The sequence below is a fragment of the Myripristis murdjan genome, chromosome 16, assembly GCF_902150065.1.
Source record: "Myripristis murdjan chromosome 16, fMyrMur1.1, whole genome shotgun sequence".
In the NCBI taxonomy this organism is placed as follows: Eukaryota; Metazoa; Chordata; class Actinopteri; order Holocentriformes; family Holocentridae; genus Myripristis; species Myripristis murdjan.
In genome coordinates, this window is record NC_043995.1 from 21,013,162 (window position 1) to 21,027,256 (window position 14,095).

At 41.6% G+C, this 14,095-nt stretch overlaps 1 protein-coding gene across 7 annotated transcripts; it reads left to right on the top strand.

The window, feature by feature from the left end:
• Positions 1–851: 851 nt before the first annotated feature.
• On the top strand, positions 852–12,782 carry casp2 (caspase 2, apoptosis-related cysteine peptidase). Of its 7 annotated transcripts, none has more exons than XM_030073055.1 (12): positions 852–990; positions 1,639–1,798; positions 2,651–2,821; positions 3,721–3,786; positions 4,393–4,462; positions 4,978–5,069; positions 5,858–6,040; positions 6,682–6,810; positions 6,919–7,009; positions 8,913–9,113; positions 10,375–10,484; positions 10,630–12,782. In XM_030073055.1, the coding sequence occupies exons 2-12, from the start codon at positions 1,649–1,651 to the stop codon at positions 10,762–10,764; spliced, it is 1,398 nt and encodes a 465-aa protein (XP_029928915.1). In that variant the 5' UTR covers positions 852–990; positions 1,639–1,648; the 3' UTR covers positions 10,765–12,782. The 7 variants fall into 7 exon arrangements, with proteins under 7 accessions (XP_029928915.1, XP_029928919.1, XP_029928920.1 ...); XM_030073059.1 differs by having other exon boundaries at positions 8,913–9,101; XM_030073057.1 differs by having other exon boundaries at positions 860–1,111.
• The last annotated feature ends 1,313 nt before the right edge of the window (positions 12,783–14,095 follow it).

Below are 14,095 nucleotides of genomic sequence, written 5' to 3' on the forward strand. Positions count from 1 at the left end.
CCCTCTACCCCCTGCCTCTCACTCATTTAAGCTCCCTTCCCTCCCTCCATCCTGCTGTCAGCCAGACAGGCAGCGTTAACCCGCTCATGGTCACAGGTGCTCTCTGTTAGATAGCAGCTGCTACAACCCTTGACACAAAACAGACGCAGACTGCTTCATTTATTGATCACCACGCTCTAATAAACACTTCTGGTGGTTTCAGAGACAGGCTGAGGGTAAAGATAGACTTGGAAATAAATAAAGAAATGGGCGAGACATTTTCTCCTGGACCTGCTACCCTTTGAGTCAGTAAGAATCATCAATTATTGACAGCACACACAGTGAGGTTGAAGAGCTAGACAGCAGGGGAGGGTAAAATAGGCCTGAGGATAGGTGGAGAGTGTGTGTGTTGTGTGTGTGAGAGAGAAAGAGAGCAAGAGAAATAGAGAAAATGGGGGTAGACAGAAAAAATAGGGAAAAAAAATCTATAAATGGATTATCTTACATTTATTACAATGAAACCCCCTAAGGCACTTGACCTGGCATGCAACCAGTTTCCATGAGGGGAAAGAGTTGTATGCTGAGTCCAACACCATTTGTCTTTTCAGGCCAATGATACTCCATCCTCCTCTAGCTCTGTTAGCTGCTATTAGAGATCTCTCTCCGTCTATCTTCCAAGCGCCGCTTATCAATTGGTTAATTATTTACAGAAGCCATAGTTTCAAATTCAAAATGCACTTGAACCGGCTGCTTTACGGTGAGTGGAAATACTGTCCTTTGATTCGCGACTTGAACCGTCACTCAAATTTTCTCACAATCCCATTGGCTCACATCCAAAACAATGACTTTGTAGCCCCGCCCACTCGTCGCCACCGCGCTCCGTACCCCGCGGAAGTTGGTGTCGGTGTCTAGACGTGATGTTGTTAATTTGCACGAAATATTGCGAAATACGTCGAAGATTTTAGGGTGTTCATGCGGTCGGTTACTGTACAACTGCAGAAGTAACTGAAGGTAAAATAGTGCGTTTGAAGGGCATCACATTTCGGTAACTTCATGCAGGAGAAAAAAAACATTTCCAGATGTGCTAGCTAGCTGACGTTAGTTAGCATTAGTAATTAGCCAACCAACCAATGTGAGTAGCGTTATAGGTTACAACATACGTACAAGCGTTATTTTGCTTTGTTAAAGTAACGCTACCCTGTAGTAATTTAGATGACTACAGCCAGCCTAGCAGCCTAATTTATTGGTTGTTGCTGTACAAGCACCCGGTGTTGCATTGTTGACGTTAGCCGGGATAGTTAAGGTTTTTTTTTTTTAGGTCGCGCAAAGAGTTTTATTTCTAACTTTCATTGGTAGCTTGTGTGTGGTGAATGTGTAACGTGTGGATAAATAGTGACCTGTCCGACTGAGAAAACACAGAACCAGTAAGGTAAAAGATTATAATTGATTGGTGTATCAGACTGAAAGTGTGTGCTATTGCTATGTTACTCCTTCAGCATGTCCCATAGAAAAGACTCTTGATCCAGTTTCTGCTGAACTATTGCACTGAGTTGTAGGCAGGTTGATGACAACATCGCCAGGGACCTCTGTGGTTTAACGTGCTCTGCAGTCTTTTTCTGTGAGATTTAACTGTTTTACTTTTTCCTGTAACCACTGTAGCCTGAGCATAATGCTGGAGTGCGGGATGCTGGAGCGGGACAGACTCGCTCTTCGGAAGCGCTCTGCGGTCCTCTGCAAAGAAATGGTGGTGGACGAGTTGTTTGTTCAGTCGCTGCAGGCAGACGACATTCTCACTGAAAACATGGCAGAGAGTATACTGGTATGTAAACTGCAATACTTTGAATTTCACCAATCAAATCTAGACCGTCATCTGTAGAAGTAATTCTGAGCCTAAAAGTGTACACACGTTAGAGGGTAGCAAATGTAAGTAAAACTCATGATGTGTTTTTCTAATCTACACAGCCCTTACAGTACTAATGTTCAGAAGACTAGATTGTATTTTTTAAATCTGCATGGACATCACATCAGTAAGCCTTGAAAGGCTGGACTATCTTTTTTTAATGTACACGGACTGGGCAGTAGCATGCCTGAAAAGTCTAGACTATGCTCTTAATGAGCATGAGCAGGGCCGTAGCAAGGTTTAAGATGGCCTGACTATATTTTTTCAATGAATAGACATCCACCTGCACTGATCACAAAATGTCATGGATTGAGGTTTGCGGGTTATTCTTGACTTCAGTTCAAAGCTTGACCTACTTTGAGTGTGCCCAATTAGCCCTCTTCTTATCTAGAAAATTGCTGACAAAGGAAAATAGTAAGGGGGGGCACCCAGGGATCGGAGAATATATAAACAGGTGTAAAAACTAAGTCGTCAGTCGTCTTCCTTTGTGATCGACTCGCTGTTTGTTTCCATTTGAGATCTCGAATGAAAATAAACCTGCCTGCTTAAGATTCTGCCTGGACTTGATTTTTTTTGGAAATCTCCAAGATTTTATTGGGGTTTTTGGTACCAAGTTTAAGAAGTTTTCTGCAGTCAATCTGGCCTGATTTGGACCGAAGTTTTCCACATCACATCCCTGTTTTTATCCAGCCCTCAGTGCTGCTTTTATATTTGGAAGTCTTTGCCCATGACCTTCAGTTATTTCTTATCTGATGTCCCACTCCACTCCAGGCTGAGCAGACCTCTCAGAAGCGTAACTGGCGTCTGCTCTTCCTCCTGCCCAAACGCGGCCCCAGAGCCTTCAGGAGTTTCTGCTCAGCTCTCAGAGACACCGAGCAGCACCACCTGTGTGCCCTGCTCACACAGTCACCAGAGAAAGATGGCAGAGAGCGGCATGTCGAGGTGAGGATACATTTAATCAAACATCAGCACACATAGCATAAATCTTTAAGCCCTCTGCACAGTGCCCATACATCTCCCAACAAACACCAACACCTGCCTGTGTTGTAATGTTAGTAGCTGGTGGGTTGTTGGGAAAGCCAGCCGTCAAAAATACACAGCTTAAACATTTCCAAACAGAGGCTGGCTTTACCATGCAGTATTAGTCCATTTTTAGTTCTCGTTTTGTTTATTTTTAATTACAGTGCATTCAAAATTAAGGATTGTTGTTTTCTATTTATTTTAAATACTTGTGATAATCATGGGAGAGTTTATAGCTGCATTCAAGAAAGACAAAGTTGCGCACAGTGACTGCTCTAGATAGAGCCGGGGATTCAAGCCCAGCATTACGGTGCTTTTGACCAGCTAACTTACATCTGTTGTTATGGAAACAGAGGATGCCCTGTTGTTATTGTCGGGCAACTCCCAACACATTTTGAAAATGAAGAGTTCATTTGCAAAAACAGATAAAAAACACACACACACACACACACACTCACACACAGAAAGCATGATTTAGGATAATAAAAATTATGCCAGGCTAAATAAACATATAAAAATAGAAATAAATATACAGTAAATTTTAATAAAATTCCAAAAAGTTTAAAAAGGTTTTAAGAAATTCAAATGGAGATATCTGTTTTTGCAAACAAGCTCTTCAAATGCTGAATTAGACAATACAAGTCCAAACAACTCCAGACAGTCTCATTCAGATCTACGCAGGCAGCCACACAGGGCCAGTATTGGTTTATGTTTTTTGGGAGTTGTACTGGCAGTGTGCAAGTGGCTCTAGACTACCAATTACTAGGCTTACACTAGGCTTAATGCATGTTGTGGAGTGTTTTTGCTCACATAGATTTCAGTCTGTAACAGAGCCAGAGAGAGAGGCAGGGCGACTTTGCATGCAGACACCAGAGAAGAAGAGAGAGGTGAGCAGACTGCTTCAGCCAGGACTGCTATGAACATTAAGTGAAAATGTAACAAACAGTAAGATAAAAGTTGTCATCAGTAGACTTGTTGATCATCAAAGGTGTCATCATTAGATTTCGAAATAAGTTTGTAGAGACAAAATTGGCATTGGTGTTATTTCATATACACAAAGATGAAGAAAAAAAATGAGGCACCCGATGTAACGACATTCTTCGGATGCTTGGTCTTCCACAGACAGCCTCAGTAGACAGAGAGGAGAGTGAGGTGAGCAGCACTACATCATACCCAGTGCAAGACTCAGAGTTATCATTCAGAGAGCTCGTCCCAGACACGGAAGAAGAGAAAAACAAAGAGAAACAGAGGAGCAAGAAGACAGGAAAAGATGAGGAGACAGATGTGAGAATCACAAACCACATCCATCCTAGTTTAGACTGACAGACGATCTGCTGATGTAGTCAGACAGCAGGCAGGAGAGTTCCCAACAGTAAAGTTATGAATTAAGAAGTTAATGATAAAGCCATTTATCAACCTACCATTGTTTGCAACTCCCCACCTTGTTATGTGTTGTTAAAAAAAAATATCTTGTGCATAATTTTGAATTGCAGAGGTCTGTGAACTCGTCCCTCCCACTTCCCACACAAGAAGTAATTGCAGCCAAGAGAGTGAGGACACATGGTGAGTGGTATTGCAGTGCGGCCTCCGTTCAAGATCACATGAGTTTCTATGCATCAGATGTTGTGCACAATATTATTCTGCTTCCTTGGAGACTCAAGGTAGAGTGTGGGGAAAAGGGTTGATTTGTGGCAACATTTAAAGAAAGGGGTAGTTAAATGATACCGCACGCTGATCTAATTATATGTTTTTAAATTAGAAATCGCTAAAGCCAAAAAACTAGAAATGTTGAGCTCATGTGAAGTGTTATGTCATACGTCCTTATCACTGAGAGACGTGGGATTGTGGCAGCTCTGGTTGTTACTCTCAGCACTAACAGGCACCACGCCCCAACAGTGACTCACTCACATAGCTCTAGTACAAAGGTTGTTGTCATACCAGTGTGAGTGGCAGCACACAGGAAACCAAACGCTTAGCAAAATCATTGTAGCTTTGAACTGTAACGTTAATTGGAGCATGCCAAGTTTAACAGAACCTGTGTGTGTGTGTGTGTGTGTGTGTGTTCATGTGTGCTTCAGAGTCCATGGAGATGAGTCTAGATGCAGATAGTCCTATCACCACTCCTGTGCTTCCCTGCACTCATGACTTCTACCTCTCTCACAGCCAGCAGGTAAAATACTTAAGGCTGCCAGGTTGAATAACCGGGTTAACAAAAACTTTGGGTTATTTCTTGCCTGTGTGCCACTGATGAAATTTGTAGGGTGAGACTGCCTATCTAAGGAAAATTTTGAAAGCGCTGACATCTGAATACCACATAATGGGTTTTTCTTTCACAATATGCTAGTAAAACAATTTTAAATTGTCTTATCAGTTGCTTTGGGATGATAATTCCTACTTGGGATTCACACAGGTTGATGAGACGCTGTACATCGTAGAACTTGACGTTGTAAGGCGTTGTGATATGAAGTTCTATTGTAATACCAAAAAAAAAATTTTTTTTAAATTGATGAATTATATTGCAGAGCTTTGCAAGATACTCACAGACTGAGGAAATACATGAGAAAAGGCAACATCATAATGAAAATCAATAGCAAAAAAAAAATAAAAATTAAGGGGTCATTTTTCATGCCTGCCCTCATTAGACCACAGGGCATGACTGCAAAATGTGCTGCTAAATGAGTTTTCTTGGCACACCTCTTGCACGCAGGCCCTATGGCTGTGGTGTAAAAGCTGTTTTTCATTTGGTACATTTTTTTTAAATCAAAAACTGGTTCACTTGGTAACTGTGGTTTTCATTTGAGTTTCTCAGTATCTTTCTACCTATAAGTAGTACAGAAATCAGTGATATTTATATATTTGACTATGCATTTTAGTCTACATTTTTTTAAAATAAATTTATTTATGTACTTACATTTCCACTGTGCTCTTTTTCCTCTCCTTCACTCCCCCACCTTTCAGTCATACAAAATGGGCTCATCCCCACGTGGCTTTGCCTTGGTCATCAGTAATGTGACCTTTGACCCTTGTGCTGCCCCTGACCTCGACCCTAGGAAGGGTGGCGAGGTGGATGAAGAGGTCCTCAGGAAAGTCTTCACAGAGTTGGACTACTTAGTCACTGTCCGCAGAGACCTCACTGCTCAGGTAATCCACACAAACACACAGGGCCATAAATGTTGAATCTACATTTACCTGCTTCAGTTAAAATATTTTCATCAAGTGCATTAACCGACATCTTTTCCTGACAAGACAGAGAGAAAAAGGAAGTCATAACAGAAAAATGGTCAGCAGTAAACAAGAGTGTAACCATTTGACCTCAGATGGACTTTAAAAGCTCAGTATGACACCGCTCTTACTAAGGCTGGTGACGTTTTTAGAAAAGGTGCTTGTGAAAGATTGTTTGGCGTCTCAGTCCAACCCAGTTCCTAACTGCTTACAAACCACAGTTTGAAGTGTGTGATAGTGTTGTCACAAAGCAAATACAGTTTAGATGTTAGTCATTTAGCTGATGTTGATCAACTCGTTATGTGTGAGCAAGTCAGAGTGTCAACTGTCTTGCACAAGGACACTTGAACAGGATACCTGGCTCTTCATTTGGCACGTTGGATGAAGGGGATTGATCAATTGAATTTTCATTTCTGGGATGGTCTGTGTAACCACTATGCCAACTTGCTAGCCTTTTAGCATATATTGAAAAAGCAACTGGCAAACAAAAACATTGAAAGCATTGGCTACAAGAAGTTCTCCGGTCATCCCCCCTCTGTCATTCCTCTCTCTTTGTGTAGGGCATGCGGATGCATATCGAGCAGTTTAGCCGACAGCCAGAACACCGGACAGTGGACAGCTGTGTGGTGTGTCTGCTCTCCCATGGAGTGGAAGGAGCGATATATGGCACAGATGGGCAGCTGCTGCAGGTGTGTGCATTCATATGTTTTTGTTATTTGGTGTATGCACATGCCCTCTAAGGATAAAACTGCATCCCCCATTCAGTTATTACAGTCTGTTCCTCTGTCACTTTTCAGCTGGACTGGGTGTTCGAGGCCTTTGATAATGCCCACTGTCCACTGCTGCAGAACAAACCCAAGATGTTTTTCATCCAGGCCTGCAGAGGAGGTAAGGCTCTGCACCTTTTTTTCTCTTTGCCCTTCAGTCATTTTTTTGTATTACATATTAGAGGATTAAAGGACAATTCAGGTGTGGTTGGAGTATATACTAATTTTTACATTTTCCAACCATTTAATGGTAATTTTCCGTCACGTACATGATTAAAGGCATTTTAAACCAGTCTTCCCACTTGTATTTGGCTCAGCGGCTTCAATTCAATTCCACATGGCATAGAAAACAACTCCGCAGGCTTCTACTTTGGTCAGGAAAGGTAATCCATCACTATGAATGTGAAGCTCACAGTCTCATTTTACAAAGTTGCATCAGAATGCTAATGTCAGACCTTAAATGTTTATATTTCATAAGTGCTGTTCACAGTTTAATATTAATGAGTGCATTCAGGAGCACAGCAAGAGCTGAAACAAGACATGTCAGGCCTCTTCCACTTGTATACAAATTTCTACTTCTAGGTTATTATGTGTCGAATTCCAACATTTTCCTATTCAGAATAAATCTTTCAATCAGTAACGCTCTCTGTGGTTACATTAGGAAAGATCGGCCAAAACAAGATACATTAACCACCTTTTGTGGTAATTGGAGGATAGATTTTAAACAATCATAGCTTAAAATGTTTGTTTAAAAATATTTAGACCCACAAGCATGCAGCCAAACGTGACAATATCATATTTGCTGTCACTGGAACAGCCTTGAGGAGTGAGCACGTTTGATATTGAGACCCATATGTGTGTGTGCATGATGAATGGCTTGTGAGTCACCTTAGACTGCTTAGGGTAGTAGGGTAATTTTTCTGATCTCTGCAACACCCTTGAACATGAAAAAAACAAAGGCGCCAACCTATTACTTTTTATATCCCGGTGCTGTCTGCTCTCACCTCTCTGGCCACCGGGGCATTCAAGAGGGAAGTGGGCTGTCATATTAGAGCCATCCGTCACCCACACACTCCCAAATGCAGTGGATGGTATCTTTGAGCTGGCACTAGAATATACCTCTACTGTGCAGCACATTAGACTCTCCAGATAACACTGGAGCAAAAGACTGCATATGCGCATCAAATTATTATCTCCTAAATTCTTTCCTTATTTAAACACAAATCAAATCGAAGCATGCAGTTAGTCCATAGCACTAACCTAAACATCCTGAATGCAGTTCTCTTGACCAGGTTATGTTAAGGGTCTCACAGCTGATTAGTTTGTCTGTCCATGATCGAAGTTATATCTTGATGCCATGGCTGATGACACCTGTGACAAACCCTCAGTGTACTGAAAGACCACTGGATAGGCTGTCAATAGCTGTAGTCAAAATCAATGTTATTATATAGCCTGCAGGGTCTGTGTCTGATGAAAATGCTGCTTGAGTTAAATCGTCATTGTGCCACTCTCCTGATTACACCTTAATGTGCAGTCTTTCTGAATGTTCCCCTAATCTCTTTGTTCAAATTGGACAGCTGACACTCCTCTGCCCTCCACCTGTAGCTAATAACCTGCACCTATGTCATGTTAAATGCTTCTTAGTTATATTGTAATTTGACATCAAACTGGTTCTTTTTAATTTCACCCAACTTCACCTTTTTGTCAAGAATAAAAGTAAGAAGGATTAAAGAAGAGAATGAGGCCCTTTGACTTTTTCTCAATTGAGCTTGCACACTCATTTCAAAAACTATGACAATAATCCAAGGAAAAAGAGATCCCTAGCTTCAATACCCAGGATAATTATAGACCCTGCCTTTCAGCTTTTGAGTGTCAGAGTTGCAGAAAATCTGTGTAGATGTCTGATGCAAATATGTCATGGATTTTGTCAGATGCAAAATATTTTTACGCAAAACCTTGATAGAAAAGATAATGTTGCATATGAGAGTTTAACCATAAGCATTTTTTTGTCCCCTGTCCTCCAGAGGAGATGGACTGTGGAGTGGAGCAGGTAGATGGACCAGAGAGGACTTCTTCTCCTAGCTGTGAACAGCGGGATGCAGGAAGAGAGGGAGAGGGCGATGCAAACTCCAGACAAACAGGAGAGATGGGAAGGCCCAGGATTAAACTACCACAGCGCTCTGACATGATCTGTGGCTTTGCATCGCTCAAAGGTCAGAAACTCTGTGAGTTTGTCTTTTTTTTACCATTCTGCAGTGGGTTTGTGTGGGAATTGTGCAGCTGTGTAATTGCATAAAAGAAATATAAATACAGTGATGGGCGGTAAACTTGTTTAGGTACATTTGCAGAAACAAATGTAACAAAATTTTATGGGCACATGGGTTTGTAAAATTTCCTAGGTAAACACAAGTCCCCTTTTAGATGGTAACATGTTAACGTTCCACAGTAGGGGTGTGCAATAGGTGTATATTAGATCTTGAATGATTATATTATTAAAATGTCTCCACCATCTGCCTTCACTGAGAGATCGGCTGGACCATGCTGCAGTGATGCAGCACATTTCTCAGCTGTCCTGACACAGCTCATACACGCATTCAAAGTTGTTTCCTCAATCAAACCTCAAATCATGCTATTTGTCAGTCCATTTCAGTCCATTTTGCACTCTCCATGACAGCCACGCTGCATGTAATAATAACAAACAGCAGCTAGGGCCTGGGATTTCTGCCCCTCCCCCTTTTTATTTAGCAACATAGCAACATAGCTGACAGCGCAGAAGAGATGAAATTCAATATCGGTAATATGGAAATGGACAAAACAATCAACTTAAACAAAGGCATTTGAGAAAGGCACTCCATATGACAAAACGAGTAAGCGCTGGGAAGAGGTAACCAAAGCATTTACATGTTGTCTGGCCAAGGATATGATGTGCACAAAAAATGTAGAAAAGTAGGGTTTCAAAAGACTGCTAAAAATATTTGATACTTGTTACAAGTTACCACAAATATTTTTCCAACACCGCCATTCCACTTCTGTACTTGGAATGCTTTGACAAGATTGAACACCAAATTCACAACGTCCAGTTTTTAAAAGAGAACGTGACCTGCATGAACAGACAGTGGGTCTAACATGGTGAGGGCTTGCAGCTGAACAGACTGTGATTGAAATGAAGTGAAATAAAATCGAGTCTGTTATTGTTTTCTTTTAGTTTTTGTCTCCTTCTGGGGCTACATTTTCTTAAATAGGGAAATTAGTTTGGTTGTACTGTTGAGTAGCTTTCAAAATATCAACATGAAAAAGAATTGTGATCATATGGTGTATCGTGATCCTACCTGGAAAAAAAATCATGATATTGTTGCCATTTCGCCCACCCCTATTTTTTTTTCAGTCATGCAAATACCAGAGGGAGACATAACCTTGACGCTCAGCCTACATCTCATGTCAGTGTAATGATGCAGTTTTTAATGCTGTGATGTTTCCTTTCACAAGGCACTGCAGCCATGAGGAACACTAAGAGAGGATCCTGGTTTATCCAGGAGCTCAACACAGCACTCCGTCTCCGAGCCAGGGACACACACCTCGCAGACATCATGGTCCAGGTAAACACACAAAGTCACACAGTATAGAATGTACTTTATTAGGAATATTTAGTATAGTGTGCTTTCTGGGGAATCTTTCATCAACTTTATCATCACTGTGTGGATTAAATCTTTTTTGTCCCCGTTTTCTCCTCCCTGCCTCCAGGTGAACAGATGTATCAAGGAGAGGGAGGGATACGCCCCTGGCACTGCCCACCATCGCTGCAAAGAGATGTCTGAGTTCACCAGCTCTCTGTGCAAAGACCTCTACCTGTTTCCCAAGTACCACCCCCAGTATTGACATGCAAATATGCACACAGAAACACACACAGACCATTCCTTGCATTCAAGCCTTTCTTCACGACAGGCACACACTCGTCTATTCCGCTCCAATTACTGCCACACACAGACACACACACACACCCTGTTACAACTCCACACGCTTGTGTCCAAACAGAGGATTTATTCATTCACATTTGCTGTGCAAATACTGCCCCCCCTAAAACCGATACACATGCATACGTTCATAGAAATCATGGAAGGAAAATGAAGAAAATGAAGTCCAGCCGGCTACTTAAATGACTATTGTTTTTGTGTGTGTGTGTGTGTGTGTGTGTGTGTGTGTGTGTGTGTGTCGGAGCCAACAGAGCTCACATCACAAAATGCTTCTGTTGTTATTGTAAACACGGCACGTCCCCCTGCCCCCCTGCGCTGGCTGGCTACTCGTTTCTCCTGGCTGGCTAGTCTGTGCCTTAGCGGAAAGCCCTGAGCAAGCTTGGAAAAAGACAATGTATTTGCATACAATTTATTACCTAAGTGTATCCATCTGTTTCTATATCTATGCCAGTTATGGGGTTTTAAAGATGATCCTACTAACACACAGAATCTTATTTTTTGTGAGCAGGGGCTTTTTATTTCGTATTGCACAGCTACTTTGAGGTTTTAAGAGTCTCTTTTTGTAAAAAAAAAAAAAAAGTATTCTATACACAGATCTATTTTTGTTGCTTTATTTTGTATCAAATTGTTTTTATATGAATTTTTAAGCCCGTTCCCTTTTTGTACATACTGTTTATTCTAACTTGTGACCATTTTTTTGTTGACTGGTGTAGTGACAGGCAGGGGGCAGTATAGAATGATGAGGTTAATGCAGCTGAGGTAAATGCATTTCACCATCTCTGTCATAACATTTTTCATAACTGTTCAAATGACATTTACTGTCTTGATTAGTCAGCCATTACTCGACAGCTGTAGTCAATCACATTTATTATTTAAAAGTAAAGTTATTGCTGCAAGTTTAAAACTACTTCCATTGGAATAGTTCACAATTATTTTTCACATATCTCTTACCTCATGGAGAGGAGCAATACCTAAGCGGCAGCTTCAAATCAAAATCTTTACAAGTGTTTCAGTCCATGTTTTTTGGGATTGGTGTTCATTTTGGGAAAATTCTGCTTTTTAACCGTAAATTGCACGATAGCAGCCACTGATAGCTTTTAAGTTTCTTTTCATATCAGTTGTTACTGTAGATCTGGCCCTCCCACAGTGGTGGTCTGCCATGGGAATGTGGTGCTACTTTTGAGGTCATGCACCTACAGTATGAACTCTGACCTTTATGCTAACTCTGACTCCTAATAGTATTTCTCCCTATGTGGGGACCCCACACTTTTAGTTAGTCCCCCCCACTGTATTTTTGTGTTGGTGGTTTTGCTGTATGAAATACAGTGATGATAAAACGTCTGTTTCTGATGTCTTCCTATAGTATAAACAATACGCAGTTTTCTACAGCAGCCTGTGCCATGAGTGAATGATCTGTTAGATAGATTTATGACCATTGTGGTGCATTTACAGTATACTGTATAGCTTTGAGAGTCACCCCCCCCCACACACACACACATGCACACACAGCCTTGAGGAAAAATTTTCAAGGCTGTATGGGCATTGACGTTTCCAGAAAAACCCTGACCAGGCAAGTGTGTTTTGTTACAACAGTGTTGTAGTGACGAAAAGATGATATGGTCAAAAACAGTATTGATTGTTCACCATCTGTAAACAATAAAGCATGTGCTTGTACGCTGTGCATGAAGGACTTCTGGTAGACTTTACCTTGATATTAGATCTGCTTACTCCTCTTGATTTTGATGATAATGGAGGATAATGTAAAACCAACACTGGACAATATCAAAGTGTAACTCTTACTAGACTGAAGGGTCAGGTTCACTGCCAAGTTATGGTGAGGCGGAGAAAGGCTTTATTTCTGTTTATCACAATGACTGCCAAATGTTGTTCTTTACAATAAACAGCTCATGGTTTTTTAATCAAGCACAATGTTTGTTTCATTTTTCCAGTTGCGAGTGTGCACGTCTGCGGTATGCCTGCATGCGTGTCTGTGCATGTGTTTTCCTACCAGCATGCATGCATCCGTTTGGTTTGGTTGGATACCCCAGTGAGTGTGAGAACTACGCACGCATGTACACTCTGCATGCTCCACTTTATTTGATCCTCCTTGTTGCTGTGTTTGTGTGTGTTGTTTTCTGTGTACAGCCTGTCCTCTTCGCCCCTCCTAATTCTCAGGTATAGTGTAACTAGCTCCCAGCTATTCCACTGCACTCAGGACTCTCCATGCTGTGACTGGGTCGTATGTATCTCTCACTCAGCCCACCACCAGTGATAATGTTCTCTCTGTATCAGATAGAGCCCCAGCCAGCTGTCCCCAGTCATTCTCCCTTGACACACACACACACACACACACACCCCAACGGTCAGAGTGACACATTTCTCGCTGGCCTCCGGTGCTCTATGAGATTAGGCTGTTATGCATTTGGCGTGTGGACCACAAAGCAGGGCGGGGTTAAGGGGATCTGTGTTATATGTGTGTGTGGTTGTCATATGCCTCCCTGTCTCATCAGCCTGAAAGGAGGAACCAGCAGAAACGGCCCCGGATGGGTTAGAGATGTTAAGATCTGTTTGTCCGAGTGGGATGCCGTCTCTCTGTGGGGGTTGTAGCAGTAGAAATCTGCTGCGATGGCCCATCAGTCTCTCAGCTACTCTTTCCACATGTGCTAACATGCAGCCGCTTTGGGGAATGATGTGAAGCACTCTGCACTAGGGCTGGATAGATACTGTGATGGTGACATGATTTACAGTTTTAATGGCAATATTTAATTTGTGACAATATTTAAGACTCAATATCAAAGCTTTCATTTTCACTGGAAATTATTTTTTTCTGGGTCTGCATCAAATAAATGTGTTTTATGAAGTGTGGAGGTTATGTGCGGGCCAAGGCGTCTCTGTAGCACCCTGGTACTTCATTTATAATGAAATTTTGACACACATTTCACCTTTATCAAAAAATTGTAGCTCCTGCAATTTGGATATCGCACTTGTCCATATTGTGATTTTGATAACATTTTGATAAATTGTTTAGCCCATGTCTTAATTGTTGTATTCGCTCCTCAGTGTCCAGATATCTGAACCTAGCGGAGAGTTTAAGCAATGTTGAGATTTCTTTTGTGTTCCACCATGGACTTCATGAGGGAACATCTGCCATCTTGCATTTTTGGGGGGGTGGAGTGGACTGCTATAGCATGTGAGTGTTATGGGGGATTGCCTTGCATCATTGGCTGATTAGGTGA

Bases quoted from the DNA above. Each gene is read 5' to 3' on its own strand.
- casp2 (XM_030073055.1), top strand. From the start codon at position 1,649: ATGCTGGAGTGCGGGATGCTGGAGCGGGACAGACTCGCTCTTCGGAAG. The intron at 7,010-8,912 runs GTAAGGCTCTGC...CCTGTCCTCCAG, and splicing joins CATCCAGGCCTGCAGAGGAG to AGGAGATGGACTGTGGAGTG. The intron at 9,114-10,374 runs GTGAGTTTGTCT...TCCTTTCACAAG, and splicing joins GCTCAAAGGTCAGAAACTCT to GCACTGCAGCCATGAGGAAC.